The sequence below is a fragment of the Cetorhinus maximus genome, chromosome 20, assembly GCF_964194155.1.
Source record: "Cetorhinus maximus chromosome 20, sCetMax3.hap1.1, whole genome shotgun sequence".
Lineage (NCBI taxonomy): Eukaryota > Metazoa > Chordata > Chondrichthyes > Lamniformes > Cetorhinidae > Cetorhinus > Cetorhinus maximus.
The window spans coordinates 17,619,794-17,642,680 of NC_135898.1; the positions used below are offsets into that span (position 1 = coordinate 17,619,794).

The 22,887-nt window shown below is 42.6% G+C and overlaps 1 protein-coding gene across 8 annotated transcripts in view; it reads right to left on the reverse strand.

Annotated features, from left to right (window-relative positions):
- The window catches only part of tet3 (tet methylcytosine dioxygenase 3), a 541,392-nt gene that overhangs the window by 140,207 nt on the left and 378,298 nt on the right, over window positions 1-22,887 (reverse strand). For all 8 annotated transcript variants that reach the window (XM_078565650.1, XM_078565649.1, XM_078565652.1 and 5 more), the window contains one exon: window positions 10,253-10,343. In XM_078565650.1, the coding sequence (XP_078421776.1) occupies window positions 10,253-10,343 (91 nt within the window). The remainder of the gene's footprint in view (window positions 1-10,252; window positions 10,344-22,887) is intronic.

Consider the following 22,887-nt stretch of genomic DNA (forward strand, 5'->3'; position numbering starts at 1 on the left):
ATGGACCCTCACACTCCCGCCCTAAAGGCTCCCACTGCCCCCTTTAACCCTCACCATCCTTTCCTGTCAACAATTCCCTCAGTATGCCCCCCCGCAGGACTCCTCAGTTGACACCATGGACCCCTCCCTCTGAACGCCTTTTCCCTCTTCCCCCCCGCCATGCCTGTTCACACCTGCACACCCCCCATGCCCATTCACACCTGCACAACCCCTGTGCCCGTTCACACACTTGCACACCCTGACTCCCCTCCCCGCACCTGCACTCCACCAGGGCCCTTCCCACCCTCCAACTCCATACCACCTCACCAATTCCACAACTCGACAGCATCTCTCTTTCCCCTACCACCTGCAACCTCCCCCACCCCTCCTAACTCTCCAACCCACCCCACCTCTTCATTCCTTTCCTCCCCATCTAACGCCTCCCCCGCACAGATCATCGATGCCTAAGAGTATCTCATGCAGCCGTCCACCTGCAGTGAGTATCACAGAATCACAGTGCAGAAGTGGCCCTTCGGCCCATTGAGTCTGCACCGACACGTGAGAAACACCTGACCTACCTACCTAATCCCATTTACCAGCACTTGGCCCATAACCTTGAATGTTGTGACGTGCCAAGTGCTCATCCAGGTACTTTTTAAAGAACGTGAGGCAACCCGCCTCCACCACCCTCCCAAGCAGTGCATTCCAGACCATCACCACCCTCTGGGTAAAAAAGTTTTTCCTCACATCCCCCCTAAACCTCCTGCCCCTCACCTTGAACTTATGCCTCCTTGTGACTGACCCTTCAACTAAGGGGAACAGCTGCTCCCTATCCACCCTGTCCATGCCCCTCATAATCTTGTACACCTCGATCAGGTCGCCCCTCAGTCTTCTCTGCTGCAACGAAAACAACCCAAGTCTATCCAACCTCTCTTCATAACTTAGAGAAGATCCACATCTTTTAATCTCCTGCAGCGAGAAGATCCACGTTCTGGAAGCTCCTGCAATGCTATGATCCATTTGGTTGATGCTCCACCCACCCACTGTTGTACGTGCTGTTCCAGGGTCCACAGTCGCTGGAAGCCTCCATCTTCCGATCTCCGCAAGCTGCCCAGGCCTTTTTCCAAGTGAGCCCCGACATATCCACGGCACATTGGTTCGGACATGTTCCAGACAGGTGTGATATCCCTTTGGCAGCACGGATAATTGGACAGGGGTGACAATTTCGGTCGGGCCTTCACCTGCACATTAATGGGATGCAAAATGGCTTCGCGCCAGCCTCTGACAGGAATGGTGACCCAATATGACAGGTTGGGGAACCGATTTTTCTGCTCCCGCCGCATTGGCCCCCCCCCCACCCGCTATTAAACCCATTGCTGTTGGGACTGGAAAATCCTGGACATAGATTGGGCGAGCTGCAGCGCCAGTCATATTGCTAAAGGCAATTCGACTGTTTGAATAAAATGGATACTAGGATCCTTGTTTTGCCAGCAGAGACCCATGGGTACGTCCAAGGGATGGAGTGGAATGACAACAAAGGAAATGGGGGGAGGGGAAAGCACTTGGGATACTGTGGATTCAGCTAAGGGAGCAAGGGGAGCATTCATGCTTTTCACAGTAACATACAAAAAATATATAAATCCTAATTCGAGCACTCCTGATGCAATTTAGCAGTGGACCAAATCCTTGTGCAGTTTGGGCGTGGACCCTCACTGCTAAAAGTCATTGTTGCACCAGATAAATAGGCAAAAAGCATAGCAATTTTCACTACAATTCCCTGTTATCCCAGATCAGTATGGGTAAGGGTTTCATGCTGCTCATTAGTTCTTGGGAGAGCTATACCATATTAATGAATTGGGGAGGGGGTGGTGTACTAGTAATATCACTGAACTAGCAATCCAGAGGCCCAGGCTAATGTTCTAGGTAGACAGGTTCAAATGCTACCATAGCACCTGGTGGGATTCTAGTAATGGTGACCATGATTGTTGTAAAAACCAATCTGGTTCATTAATGCTCTTTGGGGGAAATTTGCTGTGCTTACCTGGTCTGGCCTACATGTGACTCCAGATCTGCTGTGGTTGACTCTTAAATAGCCGAGCAGGCCATTCAGTTGTATCAAACTGCAACCAAAAAGTCAATAAGGAATGAAACCAAATGGATGGGCAATAAATGCTGGCCTAGCCAGTGTCGCCCACACCCGTCAAAAGAATTTTAAAAATGCCTTTCTTGTCTAATTGGCTCCATCTTTTATCGACATCAAAAGTAACTGGGGAGAGATTGTATCTTCAGTAATCAATCTTTAAAGTCTAGGAACTGGATTCATATCAGAAGGAAGTTGTAAGTTAAAACAAGAATTACTTTTAGGTCAGATAGGCAATAATCTCTTATTGTATTAATGATCTTGGAAAAGAATCTCCCTCCATGGTGCATTTCTGGTTGACATATGATCAACATCAACTTTTATTTATCAGACTTATCAGACTCCATTCCCTTGATTCCATGGGAACTTTGGGCTGAATTTTCACTTGGGCATGCAGGTGCATGCCCAACACGCATGAGCGTGAAATAGCGCGCAATGACTTCGAGCGGGTGTCCCAACGTCATTGCACACTTGTGCAATATTTTGGTTGTCAGGCGTGCGCGAGAGTTGCAGCATGCCCGCCGACAATTAAGAGGCCTATTAAGCCCATTAATAAGTTAATTAAATTGAAATTTTCCCTGCCCGTCCAAGAAGCCTTTGGATTTTTGAGGAAACCTCATTCACGGGCAGTATGAGGTTTCCGATATTAATTAAAAATAAAATAGAAACTTTTAAATCTCATTTCTAACATGCGGTCACAGTCACATGAGGTGACCTGTTTTCCTTTTTTTAAAAACTTTATTTTTCATGTGAAAAATCTTCAGCTCCCTGAGGCAGCTCTGTGCCTTCAGGGAGCTCTCTGTGAGCGCACCTGTGCGCATGTGCTGACTTCTGCACTTGCCCTCCTGCCCCCCCCCCCCCCCCCCCCCCCCCTCCTTACCCAGGCAGCACTTAGTGTTTTAGTGAACAATTCACATTGGCTGGCCATTAATTGGCCAGCCAGCGTGAAATCGCAATCAGGGTCCGACCACAGACGGTGGATCGTTGCATGGCTGCTCCTGGGCCCACCTACCGCACCCGCCCGATGAAATCCTCCCTTTTGTTTCTGATGACATCTCATTATGCTCAAAATATGTGACTTCAGAATTAGCTCTACTTTAGGTGATCTTTTCAAAATCTCTTACTCCCATTCCAGCTTTTCTCCTTGAAAATGTATTCATGTTCAGTTTATATGTGATCAGTGCATGAAGAGGATTCTTTTGTTCTTCTCTGTATTGCCCTAGTTCCCTTACCTCATCACTTCAATGGTTGTAAAAGCTACAACTAACTCAAATTATCGATCAATTGAAAACTGATGTAATCCATGACTAGTAGTATAGTCTTCATAATAACCATTCTGCTGGTGAGCTTTTTGTGCTAAGTGTTAATGTGGCAGTTTGTAGGACTGTTGCCACTGAGTCATGAGTTATCATAAGAATATAACAAGGTGCTTTATACATGAAAGTTCTTTCCTTCCTTTTGTGTATTTCCCCTCTTTTTGCGCCACCATATGGTGACTGTGACTTCAGGCACCTAGCTCCCATGGTACAGAGCTTGTATCCTAATTTCTTCTACTTCTATCTCCTCCTTTAAAACCTTCCATAAAACCCAAACCTTTACTAAGCATTTTTCTACCCCTCCTGATAGCTCCTTCTTTCGCTTGTATTTATGCTCATCATGAGCCTCTGTATCTGTGTAGTACCTTGGGGCATTCTTTTACATTAATGACTCTATATTAATGCCAATAATTGTTGCTACTGTTGTCCCCTTTCCTCCTTGGGACCCAGAGTAAATGTAGAAGCCAGTATTGCCAAGTGATAAGGTAATATCAACACCTGATGGACGCAAGTGATACAGTCCTGATCAAGGAATTGAGGCAACAGGGCACCAGAGTTTACAACCCATGTAGGCTGTCTGGAATGCAACCTTGGTGGGTAATTGGGCCTATATAAATTAAATGGCTGTCGCTCAAACCTAGAACTGCTGGAACTACAAAGCTGCCAACCAATCAACCAGGTGGAGTGGAAGTCTTGCCTTAGCTAATAAATGGGCTGATGAGTGTTAAATGGCTGCAGGGCAGCCAGTATTGATGTTCTCTGTTGACTCTTTGGGTGGTGGGGCAGGAAACCCCAATATTCGAAAAATCCTGCCTGATGAGTTTTACGACAATCTGGTAGTTTCATGGTGACCACCACTGATACTAGCTTGTTATTCCAGATTTATTTAATTATCTGATTTGAATGTTGCCTCGGGTTCTTTTGACAATCACCTTAAATCTATATCCTTGGGCTACTGATCCCTCTGCAAATGGAAACAGTTTTTCCTTATATATTCTAGCAAAACCATTCAAGATTTTGAATATCTTTATCAAATTTCCTCTGCAACTTTCCCGTTATAAGGAGAACAGCCCCAACTTCTCCTGTCTCACCACTTAACTAAGGTCCATCATCGCTGTTACCATTCTAGTAAATCTATTCTACACCCTCACCATTGCCTTGGCATCCTTCCTAAAGCGTAGTGCCCCAATTGAACAACCCAAAGCTGAGTCCTAACCAGTGTTTTGTCAAGGTTTATCATAATTTTCTTGCTTTTGCATTCTATTAATAAAGCCAAGGATCCCACATGCTTTTTTTTAAGAACAGCCTTCTCAATTTTTCCTGAACCCTTCAAAGATTTGTGTACATGGAACTCCTGTTCCTTCACTCCCTTTAAAATTGTTCCCTATTGCTTCTCCTGATTCTTCCAAATAAAGGAATCAGTTCAAACACCTTGGTGTCATATTTCATCTGCCATATGTCTGCCTATTTCACCAATCTGTCAATGTCTTTTTGAGGTCTGTTGCTATCCTTCCCATTGTTAATACATTTTTGAGTATTCTATCATTTATATAGTTGAGTTGGGTATACCCAAGTCTGTAGTATGAGTCCAGCATAGAAAGGGTTAATGTGGGATTGGGTACAGTACCGTCAATAGTGTGATGTAAAGGGACGCAAGTCTAGAGTACAGTCTTGTAATGAACAAAGACATATGTAGAGGCAAGCTTCGAGAGAGCTCCCAGCTTAGAACTTAAACTGTATATATGTAATTTTATTAACTAGTAGTTCATAAACACTTACTGTTAAACTATACCAGACTCAGAACCTCTTTGTGAGACCTATCGAACTACACACATCTTACAACATGGTGACAACGATCGGAACAACCTAGAACCTCTCAGAGACTGGAGAAGAAATTTAAAATCTGGAAGATTAAAAGAGCAGAATTCTGACCTGATGAAAGGCACCAGAGCGACCGCAGAGAAGGAGATTGCCAGACAAAAGCTCCAAAGCAGAACTGGAAGCAGAAGGCAGAAATACAACTCTGCACTGCAGCAGAAAACTCAATATCAAGAGATGCAGAGTCAGAAGACCGAGTGGGATGAGCTAAAAAACCTGAGTTCTTGGCCAGAATAAGTTTAAAAAAGCTTTTAAGTCAGCAGCAGTCAGAATCACCACTTTGAAACGCACCGCAAACAGCCCCAGGTTCCGAGTCAGTGTCTAACCATGTGGTGGCCACGCTCACTTCCAACAAAAAAAAAATTAAATTAAATAACAAATAATCAGTAGTTAAAAGACCCAGTAAAAACCAGGAATCAACGGTTCCACGACCCGCAAATATTTAGATACTCCGAGGAAAACTTAGTAAGATAGATTCAGGGAGTTGCTGCTGAAAATTTTAAAACACAGAAATCATGACTGCCATTACTGCGGGAACCTGCCAAAACTGACAAGTGCAGGAAACCTCGCTAAGAAGAAGCATACTGCAGTGCCATCTTGGATTTCCTTACAGCATTTAAAGCTCTACACACTTTTAATTTTAAATGACCAAAAATGATCAAAAATCTCCCTTACCAGAATAGTTTGGACTCATCCAAGGCCCAGACCACTCACAAAATTGGGGACTTTGGAGAAAGAGATTACTTTGGATACATGATTGCTTCAGGTCTAGACAAAAAGACAGAAGCTAAACAGGTTAACACACTGCTTTATTCGTTAGGTCCAATAGCCGATGGTATATTAGACAAGGAATCAATGAATCCTCAGCAAAGTTTGATGATGTTTTAAAGTCATTTGACACATATTTTTAATTTGAGCGGCAACAAGATCCCTGAAAGAACAAAGCTGAACAAATATGTCCAACATCCAGGAGAACCTGTTGACTCCTTCATGAATGAGCTATACAAAATGGTTGAAGGCTATGACTACAGTGAGCTGAAATTAGAGCTAACCAGGGACAGAATTGTTTTCAGAGTGACGGACGATGCACTGTCAGGCATGCTTCAAGCTAAGGAAGAGTTGACCCTTGAAAATGCCACTCAGATTGTCAGGCAATCTGAAATCCATTTACAGCACAGATCCATCTTAAAAGGTGAAAGCAAACCATGGTACAGAGCAACCTCCACTGTCCAGCTAGTAAAACAGCAGAAGAGTCGGGACACACCAGGCTAAGGGAAGCAATACCCTAACAAACCACTAAAGGGTGGGCAGCTACGCCAGTGTTGTGGAGCCAAGCGATCCCACAGGCATGATCAATGTCTGGCAGTCTCGGCACAGTGTTTTAATTGCAATCACATAGAACAGTTCTGAAAGCTATGCAAGGCTAAAACAACCAGACGCACAGATGATCCCAAGACGATTCACAAGGTTGAGGCACCACACCGAGAGGAAACACGACCATGCTTCTTAGGTGAGGTCAAAGATCAGGGATTTTCATCCTGGAAGGCGGACATCTCGGTTAATGATTGTCTCACAAACTTTAAATTGGACATTGAAGCCAGTGTTATGGTCCTCTTGGACAAGGAACCATGGCTGAGGGTCTTCTGGCTATAAGTAACAGACACACTACTCTATGGGCCTGGAGGAATCAGACTCCCGGTGACAGGCATGATTCTGGAACCATTAAAGTATGGCGGCAAACAAATATTTGAAGTCATGTACATCATCCGTAACCAGTGTTTTTCTCTCCTGAGCAGAGTTGCCTGTGTTGCCCTGAACCTTCTGAAAACGTCAGATGACGTCAAAAAAACGTCTGTCGTCAATTACACAGAATTGCAAGTTCCCAAGAGCCCAACAGAAAAGATACTCTCAAATGGGACTTCAGCTCTGAATTGCCTTTGCAGAGCTGGTTTGTTCATTGTCTTGGCAGGTGCCAGAAGCTCCTTGTTGGTCAGACCAGCCAACCACTCAACTGGTTACCATGAAACCTTGAGTGGAAGAAAGCCAAGAGATGAACCAGCAGCAGGAAGAGCCTCAATCTCTGGTTCTGACATATGTTGGTAATATACCTCAAGACACCACTACACAGATGCTGCAACCTCCATCCAGTACAACTGTTAGCCAGACGATGATGGAACAGAGAAGCAGCCATCAACCGACCGGAGCACACATCAGTGAGGCAAGGAAGCTAACCAATGAAAACATCGTTGCACAGAAAGCTAAGCTGCAAGGTAAGCCCATTGATAAGTCACACGCAAACAACAGGAAGAGACATCTTCCATCCAAACATGGTGAACTGCACGTAGGAAGAAAAACAGAATAAGCACGATAGACAAGCTGTGAGCTTGTTCTCCCCGTAAGGAACAGGATAAACCAATGACCATTGATAACACCAGATTGGGAGTTGAGAAGAAGTGGTTCATCTCCAAAGAGCAAAAAATGAGAATTAAGATCAACCAACTAAACACCAGAATGATCACATCTAAAACAACTTCCTATTCATCAAGGTTTACCCAATACAACAGAGTCTACCACTGCTCCAACTGTTGTCAAGACAAGATCTGGAAGAATTTTAAAGTCTCCGGACCACCTGAACCTGTAAACACAGAGACTTGAGGAGGGGAGAAGGGGTAGTAGAAGTAATGTAAATTTGTTGAGTAAATAGGAATGCATTGTAAATACATTGGATAATGACTTGGGGGTGGTGTAGTATAAGGGTCTAACGTAGAAAGAGTCAATGTGGGACTGGGTGTAGTACCGCCCACAGTGTGATGTAAAGGGACACATGACCAGAGTCTAGAGGGCAGCCTTGTACTGCACAGAGATGTGTGTAGAGGCAAGCATAGAGACAGCTCCCAGTTTAGACTTTATACTGTATATATGTATATAGTTGCTATAGTTAAGAAACACTTACTGTTAAATCATACAAGACTCAGAACCTCTTCATGATACCTACCGAGCTACACACAACATTTTACAACAAAATCAAGATCATTAATACATATCAAAAAGAGCAGTGGGTCTAATACCAACACCAGAAACAGCACTTCCCTCTCATTTAAAAAAACAACTTTTACTGCTGCCTGCTTTCTGTCCCTTAGCCAATTTTGTATCCATACTGCCACTGTCCCTTTAATCCCATGGCCTTTAATTTTGCCAAACATCTTATGAATAGCACTAACCTCATCAACCATCTCCATTACTTCATCAAAGAACTCAATCAAGTTCATCAAACACGAGAGGCCTTTGACAAATCTGTGTTGACTTTCATTTATTAGCCCATACTTTTCCAAATGCCAATAAACTTTGTCCCAGATTATTGTCTCCAAAAGTCTATCCACCACTGACGTTAGGCTGATTATCCTTGTGTTGTCAGGTTTAACACTCTCCCCCTTTTTTAACCAGGGTGCAACTTTTGAAATCTTTAGCCCTCTGACACAATTCCCATATCCAAGGAGTATTGAAAGATTCTGGTCAGAGTCTCTACAATTTCAACCTTTACTTCCCTCAAAAACCTAGGATGCATCCCATGAGTACTACAAACCTTTTAAATACCTCTGCTTTATCTATTTCTATCTATCTAATCGTGACTACCCGTTCCGTTATCACTAACTTGGCACCATCATCTTCTCTAGTGAAGACAGAATGTAAAGTACTCATTTAGTGACTCAGCCATGCATTCTGCCCACAGAAATCTCTCCTATGGGTCTCTAATCGGCCCTACCCTTTTGTTGACTGCCTTATTACTATTTGAGTTTGCAAAGAGTTTTGGGTTCCCTTTTATGTGAGCCATTAAGCTATTCTCTCTCTTTGGTTTCTTATTCCTTATTTTAGATCTCCCTTGTACTTTCTATGTTCAGCTTGCTTCTCTACTTTGTGAGGAACCTTGAAATTATCGTAAATCTCATTTTCCTATCTCATTTTAACCTCTGTCTCCAGTCATCTAGGAAACTAGCTTTGGATGCCCTTCCTTTTCCCCTCTTGGTAATATGTCAACTCCGTATATGAACTTTCTCCTCTTTGAAGGCCTCCCATTGTTTAATTGCTGATTTATCTGCCAATTTTTGATTTAATCCTTGTGGGTCAGACCCCTTTACAAATCACTTGAATTAGCCCTCCAGTTAAGTATTTTTACAATTGACTATACTTTGTTCTTTTCCATAACTACTTCAAAACTTGATGACATTATGATCACTGTTCTCCAAATGCTTTCCTACTGAAACTTGCTGCACTTGCTTCAGTCCTCAGAACAAAATCCAGCACTGTTTCCTTCCTCATTGGTTGGGCAATACGCTGATCAAGAAAGTTCTCATATACATTTCAAAAATCCCTCCTCCCCTTTGCCCTTTACACTGTCACTATCCCAGTCTATATAAGGTAATTAAATCCCCGATTATCAAGGCTCTGTATTTCTTGCATCTTTCTGTAATTTACCTGCTAATTTGCTCCTCTATCTCGCTTCCACTACTTGGTAGCCTATAGTATATACCCAGTTGCATAGCAGCTCCTATATTATCCCTTAGTTACAACCAAATTGTCCCGTCTTTCGCCCTTGACTACATATCCGTCTCCACGGCTAGAATAGTTTCTTTGATCAATAATACCACCTCCTCCTTTATCCTTCTCTTCTTTGAGCCAGTTCCTTTATTTTGACTATGTCATAATCCCATGTGGTGACTTGTGCCTGCAGCTCACCAACCTTATTTATCATGCTATGTGCATTTTCATACATGCACTGCAAACTCTGCCCCCAATTTACTCCCTGTCTGATCTCATCTATTTCTGAATTATACTTTAATACTATTTGCCTTTTCTAGTTTTCTGTGAACCTTGTTTCTCTTCTGTAATTTTTCGTCATGTTGCCATTTCAAAAAAGGATAGAAATTTGTTATCAACATACCTTTCTTCCATTAGTTCTCGAATTGCTGCCACAGTGGGTCCAGAGCCAAGATGTGTATAGTATGGACCTTCATCTTTCTCTATGATTTGCTCTGCAATAAAAATAAAAACAAACAGAAAATCAGTGAAATATTTTTATCTCTACGTATCAAGGCTATGCATAATATAGAATTAGGAATCCCATTCAAATCATGCCAACAAAGTTTTGGATTTTTAGTTTTACTGAATCAATGAGCCTCGAAATTTGAATCCATAATAAGTTGGAATGACACTGAAACTAAAGTCATATATCACTGAGCTATGGAATATTGTAGATGAGGGAAAACAATCACATCTCAGCACCTAAAAATTCTTCCTTGCCCTCTCTTGAGCTACAGGAAGGTAGTTATTTACAGAAGTCAGGACAAATCCAACCAGGCAAATTACAGACCCAGCAGTCTACTCTCAATCATAAGAAAGTGATGGAAGGGTTCTTTGACAGTGCTTTCAAGCAGTATTTACTCAGCAATATCTTGCTCACTGACACTCAGTTTGGGTTTCGCCATAGCCACTCTGATCCAGACCTCATTACAGCCCTGGTCCAAACATGGACTCAAGAGATGAAGTGAGACTGACTGCCCTTGACATCAAGACAGCATTTGACCGAGTGTGGTATCATGGAGCCTGAGCAAAACTGGAGTCGATGGGCATCAGGGGGATAACGCTCCACTGGTTGGAGTCATATCTAGCACAAAGAAAGATGGCTGTGGTTGTTGGAGGTCAATCATCTCAGTCACAGGACATCACTGCAGGAGTTCCTCAGGGTAGTGACCTTGACCCAACCATCTTCAACTGCTTCATCAATTACCTTCCCTCCAGCATAAGATCAAAGTGGGGATGTTCGCTGATGATTACACAATGTTCAGCACCATTTGTGACTCCTCAGATGCTGAAGCGGTCTGAGTCCATATGCAGCAAGACCTGGACAACATTCAGGCTTGGGCTGATAAGTGGCAAGTAGCATTCGTGCCAGGCATTATCCATCTTCAACAAGAGAGAATCTAACTATCTCTCCTTGACACTCAATGGCATTACCATCACTGAATCCCCCACTATCAGCATCCTGGTTACCATTGACCAGAAACTGAACTGGACTAGCAATATAAATACAGTGGCTAAAAGAGCAGGTCAGAGGCTGGGAATTCTGCAGTAAATAACTCACCTCCTGACTCTCCACCATCTACAAGGCACAAGTCAGGAGTGTGATGGAATACTCCTGGATGAGTGCAGGTCCAACAACACTCAAGACGCTTGACACCATCCAGGCCAGAGCAGCCAGTTTCATTGGCACCCTATTCACCGCCATATACATTCGCTCGCTACACCGCCGACGCAAAGCGGCAGCAATATGCACCATCTACAAGATGCACTTCGACAGCACTTTCCAATCCTGCAACCTCAACCACCTAGAAAGACAAGGGCAGGAGACGCATGGGAACACCACCACCTGCAAGTTCCCCTCCAAGCCACACACCATCCTGACTTCGAATTATATCGCCATTCCTTCACTGTCGCTGGATCAAAATCCTGAAACTCCCTTCCTAACAGCACTGTGGGTGTACCTACAGTACATGGACCGCAATGGTTCAACCACCTTCTCAAGGACAATTAGGGATGGACAATAAATGCTAGCCTAGCCACTGATGCCCACATCCCATGAACAAATTTTGAAAAAAGGGCAAAACACAACCATAATACCACTTGGAATAAAAATAGAAACCTCATTGTCAAATCAGCACCCTTTTCCCAATCCTGCACTATCATTCTACATACCCACACATATCCCTGCAGTACTGAAAGGGGTACCCCGTTACAGTACCCCATTGTCAGAGGTGCCATTTTTGGGTGACATGTTAGATTGAGGTTTCAACGGCTGACTCAGATGGATGTAAAACATCCCATGACACTATTTGAGAGAACAGCAGGAGAGGTCTCCCAATGTCTGGACAGAATATCTAATTTGCCTAATTGCCTTTTGTGAGATGTTGCTGTATACAAATTGCCTGCTATGTTTTTCTACATTACAACAGTTCACAACAGTTCATACACTTCAAAAGAACTTCAAGATCTATAAAGTCCTCTGGGACATCCTGAGAATGTGAAAGACATTCTTTATACATTCAGAGAGGAGCACCTATTTTAGCATGTTTTGTCACTAACCCGAAATGCTTTAGTTTCCTTTTCCTGAAAGGTGCAACATTGTTGGCTTTCACCATCCATAATGTTATTGCTCCAGGTATGTAGATAAATTATGAGATTGTGTGGACTGTGCAATCCTATTTTAAAGAGCATGAAATCATACATAGATAGTTTACCACATAATTAGCTTTAAATTGCCTATTAAAATGGAGATAAAAACAAAAGTGCTGAAACAGCAAAACTATATATTTTATTTGAAAATCAAACAAAACAATGCTTATCCTTGATAGTGCCAGCCTTTCTCTTGACAAAGAACAGTCCAACAAGCAGTAATACAAGTATGGGAGTGAACTGTCCCTGATCTGCAACTGCCATTATGGCAAATCTGTTTAAAAGGCTCTCTGGCATTTATGTGAACGCAATTTACATTGCTGCACCTTCTTCAGGTGTATTTAGGTGTATCTCCAGAAAAGTCATACGGACACTTGAGATACTATGCTAACTAGAAATGTTGTACCTTTTTTTACAGGCTGTTTAGGAGCAGCAGAGAGGAAAATGACTTATTTTTATGGGTGATACAATCTTTAGATGTGATATTGTTGATTTGGGGATGGTTCATGTTTAGCAAGATTTTAAACAGACATTTTAGAATGTGGAAAATGCTACTGTAAAACCCGAGGCTTTTAAATTATGAGTTAATTAATATACATATAAATTTAATTGAATTTTATGAGAGCCAGAATAGTATATTTAGAGAAAAATATTTTCAAATCTCAGCATTAAAAATTATGTCCTATTGTTCGAAAAAAATATGGAACTTACACTTGGTTGATAGGGCATTGCGATAATGTTAAAAGAGTTGTTGTCAAGTATGCACCTTAGACAAGATTAACTGACTTGCACATGCATGTTTGAAGCAATTTGGATATTTTACAACTGCCTGTTGATTTAGCAGTGTTAACATCAAACAGTCTAAAAATCTCTTGGGAAGCAGCTTATTCAATTATTTTCCATGAACTGAGGAAACTTCTCATATCTCTAATAACAAATATTTGGGGAAGGGAAATTAAGGCTTATTAGAAAAAGTATAGGGTCAAATAATTTTGAGAACACGGTGGCTCTTGAAATGTCGTGACCTTTGAAATACCCTGCAAGAAAAGTAAATAGTTATGAGTACCTAAGGTTAGTTGGATATTCCATGGTTTCACTTGATTTAACTTTTGGGGCAGTGAGAAAACTTGAAAACCTTTTCTCAGGAAACTGTAATTGCATAAGGTCTGGTGAAAGGATGGGCTTGATGTGCTGAAAAACTTCTATTTTGCAATGCTTTCTCATGTTCTTGTGGAAATACAAATATGTCATTTGATTCCAAGTTGGATTTAGGTACTATAAGTATGCACAGAAGTCCAGAAATTATATGCTTACACTTCATTCCATGACCAGATGTTTAAAATATTCTGCTTAATTTTCCTAATTTGTTCCCACTGATGGAAACAAAAATGACTTGTCTACTCAAGTTAACTTCACAGGTTGTGGTATTAGTGTGTTTGGGACCATAAAGATTGATGTGGGACTGGGGAAAACTACCACTCACATTATGATATAGTCACATCAGAGTAGTCGAGGGTAGTGGTGTGTCTGCTGGAAGTCATCATGAAGATAGCACCTAGTCAGGACTGTGTCCAATATGTATGTATATAGTTATGAGCTATTAACACACAGTTATTGTTTGACCATACAAGCTTCTAGACCTCTTCATGAGACAACATACAAACATGGAACATGGTGGCAGCAGGTGAAGAACCCTAAGAATGAAGAAGTAAAGAAACTGCAGTCTGACCTGAGAGAAGTGCGTCTAAATTGAAAACCTTGAATACACAGCTGGCTAAGAATTGCCTAAGAAACTCCATTATAGGCATGGAGGCTGAGGGACAGAAGAAAGATCCACTGTGTAGCATAAAAGGACTCCACTGGAGCAAGTAAGGTCTATTGCGAGACCTGATCAAAAGCTGAATCAAAGAACCTAGCCAGGTCGCAAAAGGGTGAGCAAACTCCAAAAAAAAGTTTTTAAATTTGGTGCAATAGTCAGGCAGCACTGGCACACCGATTTATTAACAAGCAGCCTGGATCCAGAGTCAGTGTCATTACACATTGCAACCATGCGCAAATGAAAAAAAAACTAAAGAGAAATCAGAGCAAAACAATTAGCTTCAATTTGATTCTCCAAGCTCAGGAAAGCAACTAGCTGACCAAAACAATTTGTTCAAAAGATTTTCTGCAGAATCACTGAAGTTTAAAATGGCTCCATAAGTGCAACAGTAGCCCGTCAGATCCCAACAAGCATGGAAGGAAGAAAAAAAATAAAAGCTGTACTCCCTTGTGCTGAAAACAGCCATGGGTGGTAAACCCACACTGACAGATGGAAGGACCAGACCAGACACAAAATTGGGTGTTACATAGAAAAAGATTTTTAAGATATTTGATAGCATCAGGCTTGAATAAGAAAATAGAGGCTGAACAAGTTAATGCATTATTATATTCAGTAGGTCCAATAGCTAATGACATAATTGCCAAACAAGGAATAAATTAATCTTCCGATAACTTTGAAAAGGTCATGAAGTCCTTTGTCACCTAGTTTAACCAATCAATAAAAAGCAATAAAATTTTGGAATGAACAAAATTTAACAAGAAAGTCCAAAAGCCCGGGGAACCCATAGACTCTTTCAAAACTGAGGTTTACAGATTGGCTAAGGCTGCGACTATGGTGACCTTAATTCGGAGCTCATAAGAGACCGAATAGTATTGGTATTGGCCGATGATACTCTTTCGGATGTACTCCAGTCTAAAGAAGATCTGACTTTGGAAAAAGCCATTCAAATCGTCAGGCAATCGGAAGTCTGCCTGCAAAACCAATCCATTTTGCATAGCAAAGTTAAACCATGGTACAGAGCAACCCCAAGTCCAGCTTATAAGGCAACAAAATGGCAACGGGACTCCAGGGCAAGGAAAACAGTACCCAAGCAAAACACAAGATTGTGGCAGACCGTGTCAGCACTGCGGCACCAAAAGCTCTCACAGGCGCAAGCAGTGTCCAGCAATCACGATGCAATGGTTTCACTGCAACAGCCTGGGACACTTTGGATAGATGTGTAGGTCCAAAAGCTTAGGACATACAGAGGATCCCAAACAAGGCCATGAGATAGATGAGCCACAGCAAGAAGTCGTCCAATCGCTAAATGCTTCTTGGGAGAAATTAAGGATCCCAGATTCACATTTTGGAATGCTGACAAATTTGTAAATGGTCACCTCACGAATGTAAAGTTAGACACAGGAGCCAACGTGACACCCTTGTCAGAACAGGAACTGTGGCTAAAAGACCTCTGGCTCCAGGTGACAGACACACCCCTGAATGTCCTGGAGGAATCCAATCAATAATAGGCATGATTCAAGAGCTGCTCTGGTATGGCAACAAGCAAATAATCAAGCTTCTGTATGTCATCTGCAATCAACCTTTCTCTCTGAGTAGAGATGCCAGTGTTCCCCTTAACCTGCCCAACATGACAGAATACATCAAAACAACTACTGTAGTTAACTACATTGAATTGTAAACTCCCGCGAGGTCCACCAGTATTGATGATCTTGACTGGGACTTCAGTTTGGAAGTGTCCTCACTCTTTGCAGTGGCAGTTATTCAAGCTCCATTGCAGACAGCAGAAAATATTCTTATTCAGTCAGACCAGCCAAAGCTCCAGATGAGCACCAACATACTTAAAACAGAAGATACAGAGGAGAAGGAGGAGCAGCAGACCATTGAGCCTGAACTTCAGAGTCAAACAGTTGCTGACACAGAATTAGGGAAAACTACAGCAATGAAGCTGGAGCTTCAAACTCACATGCACAACGCGAAGCTGATCCTGGAGCAGGAGAGAAACAACCACCAACTCACCAAGACAAAACTCAGGAAGGCACAAGTGCTAGTCAAGCAAGAGCATGACATAATCATCCTCACAGAATCATATCTTACAGATAATGTCCCAGACACCATCACCATCCCTGGGTATGTCCTGTCCCACCAGCAGGACAGACCCAGCAGAGGTGGCGGGAAGGATTGCCCTGGGAGTCCTCAACATCAGCTCAGCACCCCATGAAGTCTCATGGTATCAGGTCAAAGATGGGCAAGGAAACCTCCTGCTGATTACCACGAACCGCCCTCCCTCAGCTGATGAATCAGTGCCCCTCCACATTGAACATAACTTGGAGGAAGAACTGAGGATGGTAAGGGCACAGAATGTACTTTGGGTGGGGGACTTCAATGTCCATCACCAAGAGTTGCTCAGCAACACCACTACTGACTGAGCTGGCTGAGTCCTAAAGGACATAGCTGCTAGATTGGGTATGTGGTTGGTGAGGGAACGAACAAGAGGGAAAAACAGACTCGACCTCATCCTCACCAGCCTGCCTGTTGCAGATGTATCTGTCCGTGACAGTATCGGTAGGAGTGGCCACTGCACAGTCCTTGTGGAGACAAAGTCCCGCCTTCACATTGAGGATACCCTCCATCATGTTGTGTGGCACTACCAGCGTGCTAAATGGGATAGATTTCTAACACATCTAGCAACTCAAGACTGGGGATCCATGAGGTGCTATGGGCCATCAGCAGCAGAATTGTACTCCAACACAATCTGTAACCTCATGGCCTGGCATATCCCCCACTCTACCATTACCATCAAGCCAGGGGATCAACCCTGGTTCAATGAAGAGTGCAGGAGGGCGTGCCAGGAGCAGCACCAGACATACCTAAAAATGAGATGCAGCTATAACGCAGGACCACTTGCATGCCAAACAGCATAAACAGCAAATTATAGACAGAGCTAAGCGATCCCACAACCAACGGATCAGATCTCAGCTCTGCAGTCCTGCCACATCCAGTCGTGAATGGTGGTGGATAATTAAACAACTCACTGGAGGAGGAGGCCATACAAATATCCTCATCCTCAATGATGGGGAGCCCAGCACATCAGTGCAAAAGATAAGGCTGAAGCATTTGCGACAATCTTCAGCCAGAAGTGCCAGGTGGATGATCCATGTCGGCCTGCTCCGGTGGTCCCCAGCATCACAGATGCCAGTCTTCAGCCAATTCAATTCACTCCATGTGATATCAAGAAACAGCTGAAGGCACTGGACACATCAAAGGCTATGGGCCCTGACAATATTCCAGCAAGAGTACTGAAGACACGTGCTCCAGAACTTGCCGCATCCCTAGCCAATCTGTCCCAGTACAGCTACAACTGGCATCTACCCGGCTATGTGGAAAATTGCCCAGGTATGTCCTGTACACAAAAAGCAGGATAAATCCAACCCAGCCAATTACCACCCCATCAGTCTACTCTTGCTCATCAGTAAAGTATTAGAACGGGTCATCAAGTGCTATCAAGCGGCACTTGCCTCGCGACAACCTGCCCATTGACACCCAGTTTGGGTTCTGCCAGGGCTACTTAGCTCCAGACCTCAGTACAGCCTAGGTTCAAACATGGACAAAAAGAGCTGAACTCCCGAGGTGAGGTGAGAGTGACTGCCCTTGACATCAAGGCTGCATTTGACCGAGTGTGGCATCAAGGAGCTATGGCAAAACTGGAGTCAATGGGAATCAAGGGGAAAATTCTCTGCTGGTTGGAGTCATACCTAGCACAAAGGAAGATGGTTGTGGTTGTTGGAGGTCAGTCACTTCAGCTCCAGGACATCACTGCAGGAGTTCCTCAGGGTAGTGTCCTCGACCCAGCCATCTTCAGCTGCTTCACCAATGACCTTCATTCCATCATAAGGTCAGAAGTGGGGATGTTCGCTTATGATTGCACAATGTTCAGCACCATTCACAACTCCTCAGATACTGAAGCAGTCCATGTCCAAATGCAGCAAGACCTGGACAGTATCCAGGCTTGGGCTGACAGTTGGCAAGTAACATTCACGCCACACAGGTATCAGGCAATGACCATCTCCAACAAGAGAGAATCTAACTATTACCTCTTGACGTTCAATGGCATTACCATCACTGAATCCCCCACTATCAACATCCTCGGGGTTACCATTGACCAGAAACTGAAATGGACTAACCAAATAAATACTGTGGCTGCAAGAGCAGGTCAGAGGCTAGGAATCCTGCGATGAGTAACTCACTTCCTGACTCTTCAAAGCCTGTCCACCATCTACAAGGCACAAGTCAGGAGTGTGATGGACTACTCCCCACTTGCCTGGATGAGTGCAGCTCCCACAACATTCAAGAAGCTTGACATCATCCAGGACAATGCGGCCCGCTTGATTGGCACCCCATCCACAAACATTCATTCCCTCCACCACCGACGCACAGTAGCAGCAGTGTGTACAGTTTACAAGTTGCACTGCAGGAATTCACCAAAGCTGCTTCGACATCACCTTCCAAACCCATAACCACTATCATCCAGAAGGACAGGGGCAGCAGATAGATGGGAACACCACCACCTGGCAGTTTCCCTCCAGGTCATTCACCATCCTGACTTGGAAATACATTGCCATTCCTTCACTGTCGCTGGGTCAAAACCCTGGAACTCCCTTCCTAACTGCACTGTGCATGTACTTGCACCACTTTGACTGCAGCAGTTCAAGAAGGCATCTCACCACTACCTTCTCAAGGACAACTAAGGATGGGTAATAAATGCTGTCTCTCGGGAAAGAGAGGGATAAGCCCAAGGTATCCGAGCAAGGAAGTCAGATTGTTGACAAAGAAAAATACAAAACTAAGGGGTGCAAGAAACGAAACAGATGATGACACCTGAGTATTTGAAACACCAAGTACCACAACTTCAACTCCAGACCAACAAAATCAACCGAAAGCAGTTAAGATTGCCACTCCTCCAAATCTGAAAAGAACGAGATCTGGAAGAGTCATAAAGCCTCCAGATTGTCTGAATCTGTCAAGTCAGAGCATTGTTGGGGAGAAGGATAATGTAAGCTTTATTGTGAATACATTTGGGTAAAAATTTGAGAGGACGTGTAGTATTAGGGTGTTCAAAGCTATAGGGGTTAATGTGGGACTGGGGAAATAGTACTGCCCACATTATGATATAGAGAGTCACATGGGAGTAGTAAAGGGTATTGTTGAGTCTGCTAGAAGTCAGCATGAAGTCAGCACCTAGTCAGGACTGTATCATGTATATATGTACATGAGCCAACATACAACCATACAACCCAGGTGAGGGAGGAAGTATTCAGTTACAAGGAATAAAGGCCATGTAATGCCAAAGATGTGACATCTGCAACTTACATCAAATACTTAATAACAGGAAAAGAATCAGCATATTCTGATATAACAATTTGTAGTAAACAGGGATCAAAATACCAATGGCCTATAATGCCATTTGTTTGTATTTTTAGCAAGGTGCTTTGTCCATCTGAAATGAGACATTCATGACCCCTTATACATGACTTGTGCTTGCTCTTGATTAAAGGATTCCAACCAGCTGTTGTTACAAGTTGATTTCCAACACATGACTAACTTCTTTTGCAGTGGGCAGGAAATAGGTAGAAGTACAACTTGCAATTACGTTGCAGTAAACATATTTAGCAAACAGTGATCACATATAAATTGATCTGTGCACAATTTAGCCAGTAGTTTCTGTTGTGTTGGAGGTACCTGTTGAAACTGACTAAGGCTTTTTACTTTACTGGTTCAATATAGACATGGACTCCACTTCATTCTTGTTTGGGTCCAAAGTCTATAAAAACAACTGTTTGATTGCTAATAACACTAACAGTAATTTATGGTCTTAAAACTGAACAATTCAGAGTTTGCAGTTATCTTTGACCATTCTCAATTTGACTGGATATGAACTTGCCAATATCCTCATCAGGACTCTGTGACTTTATTGTCCCTGCTTGTAACTAACCGTTACTGGCTCACGATTTTAAGCCTGGTTAGACTGTGCAATGAGCTAAATATTGTATAGTCCGTGTATATCTGTTTGATGTAGTGGTGCAAAGTCTCTTCTCTGAATGAGATTGTAGAAGCAAACATCATGATTTTTCAAACAATCATCTAACTCCAATGAGAGCTACAAAATGATGTGTTATGCAATCGGCAGTGGAATTAAATTTAATACAATTTATCACAAGATTTTGTTCCAGCGTGTTTTCCCAAGAAGAATGTTGAGCTCCATTGAAAAAATCCATTGGTACTTGGTACAGCCACATTTAAAACCACCAAGTCCACCAATTTGCTGTGGATGATCACTGGAGATCCAAAAGTGTAATATAAATATTTGGAGTTTGTGGGTGTGACCTTCATTTTAGTAATGGTGTTACATGAATGATGGACAACATGATGGACATCAGGTTCCCATGATTAAACCATGTGACTCCATTAGCTGTTACAAAAAATAATTTGAGCTATACATCTTATAACACTCTGTATGGGCAGCTCCAAGAAGTAGCCACAATTTATACAACATCTGTATCTTAGCATGTAAGGATTTTGGGTTTGTTATGATCTCGGATGAGCCCCCAATTTTGTTACAATCTTGGTCGAGACCAGTAACTTTTTTTTTTTAAAAGAAAGAAATCCAAAATCCCAGTTATTTACTGAAAGAATGAAGCCACAAGATTCACAGTTTCAAACAAAAGAATTCTTACTATACAAGTGTCAAATAAAGCAAACGCTAAATATTCACCTGTAATCTAAAACCCAGAATCAACATAAGTTAAATACGAATTACCAGGCAAATAGCAGTAGATTATAAATTATATATTAGATGGCAAATGCAAAGAAAACAGATCTTACGAATTGGCTCGGCAGTCCACTCAGAATATATGTAATCAATTTCAGTCAACAAGTTCTTCAAAACTCTGTCTTCCTCACAAAGAATTTAAGCTCCTCTTCTCAAGGAATTAGCCTGATCCCCAGTGGACAGCAATACACAACCAACCTGTGTTCCATGGGCACAGTCTTCACCAAAAATGGCACACATCTGCAGAGCCTCCTCAATTCTGCTTACAACAGTCTGGATGCCATAGGTCCACCAATGTTATCTTCAAGTAACAGAAACAGCTGCAGCAACTATATATTTTTCTGTTCTTAGCTTCTGGATTTAGCCTCTGTCTTCTCCAGCCTGTCTATATTGCACCACTGGGATCATCATCTGACTTCTGATGGCTCTGTCCCCTTTTATATAGTTTCTACCAGTTTCAGTCTCCCCAGAAGTTTTGGTTTTCAATCTCAGCTTTAGTCTTAGTTTCCTTAGAAACTGAAGTGCCAGTTTCCTTTCTCAGTTTCCCTTTCCAATTAGAGTCTGTCTCAAAAAACAGAAGCTTTGAAACCATGGATTCCATCACAGCTTGTGTTTTTTTCTTTATTCTTTCATGGGATGTGGGTGTCATTGGCAAGACCAGCATTTGTTGCTCATCCCTAATTGCTCTTGAACTGAATGATTTAATAGGCCATTTCTGAGGGCAATTAAGGGTCAACCACATTACTGTGGATCTGTAGTCACATGTAGGACAGACCAGGTAAGGATGGCAGATTTTCTTCCCTAAAGGACATAAGTGAACCAGATGGGTTTTTATAATCGATGATAGCTTAACTAGCTTTTGATTCCAAATTTTATTAATTAAATTTTAAATTCCAGTAGTTGCCATGGTGGGATTTGAACCCATCTGTATTTGCCTGGGCCTCTGGATTACTAGTCTAGTGACATTAGCACTGTGCCACCATCTCCCCATTTGGAATATTAGAAATCACAAAGCTGATTTTAGTCCCTGTTTTTTGAATAGAACGGGATGGTAGACCATGGATAATTAATTAGGGTACAGAATGTACTGCCCAATTCCAGCCGAATACCAGGCTCCGACGGTAGAATAAGGGTCTAGTTATAGGGTTAACGTAGGACATATAGGACTGAGTACAGTGCCGCCCACATAGTGATGTAAGAGAGCACATGACCTGCACAAGGGTCTAGTATTGGACATGGCCATGTGCACAAGCATGGAGGCAGCTCCTAGTTTGGACCCTTTACTGTATATATGTACATAGTTCTTGTAGTTAATAAATACAGACAGTTTATGTACTTAGGACTATGAAGACTTCATTAAGACCTGCCAAATGGTATCCAACACGCTACAAAACCTATCATCTTGGCATGTCTTTGAAATGGGTTACATAAAAATATAAGAATTAAAAGTAGGTGTAGGCCATTTGGCCCCTTGATCCTGTTTCACCAGTTAGTAAGATCATGGCTGATCTGATCATGGCCTAAACACCACTTTCCTATCTGCTTTGTACTACCTTATAAATCGAAAATCTGTCTAACTCAGCTTTGAATATATTCAATGTTCCAGCCTGTACCTTTCTCTCGGGTAGAGAATTCCAAAGATTAACAGCCCTCTGAGAGAAGAAATTCCTCCTAATTTCCACCTTAAAATGGGAGACCTTTT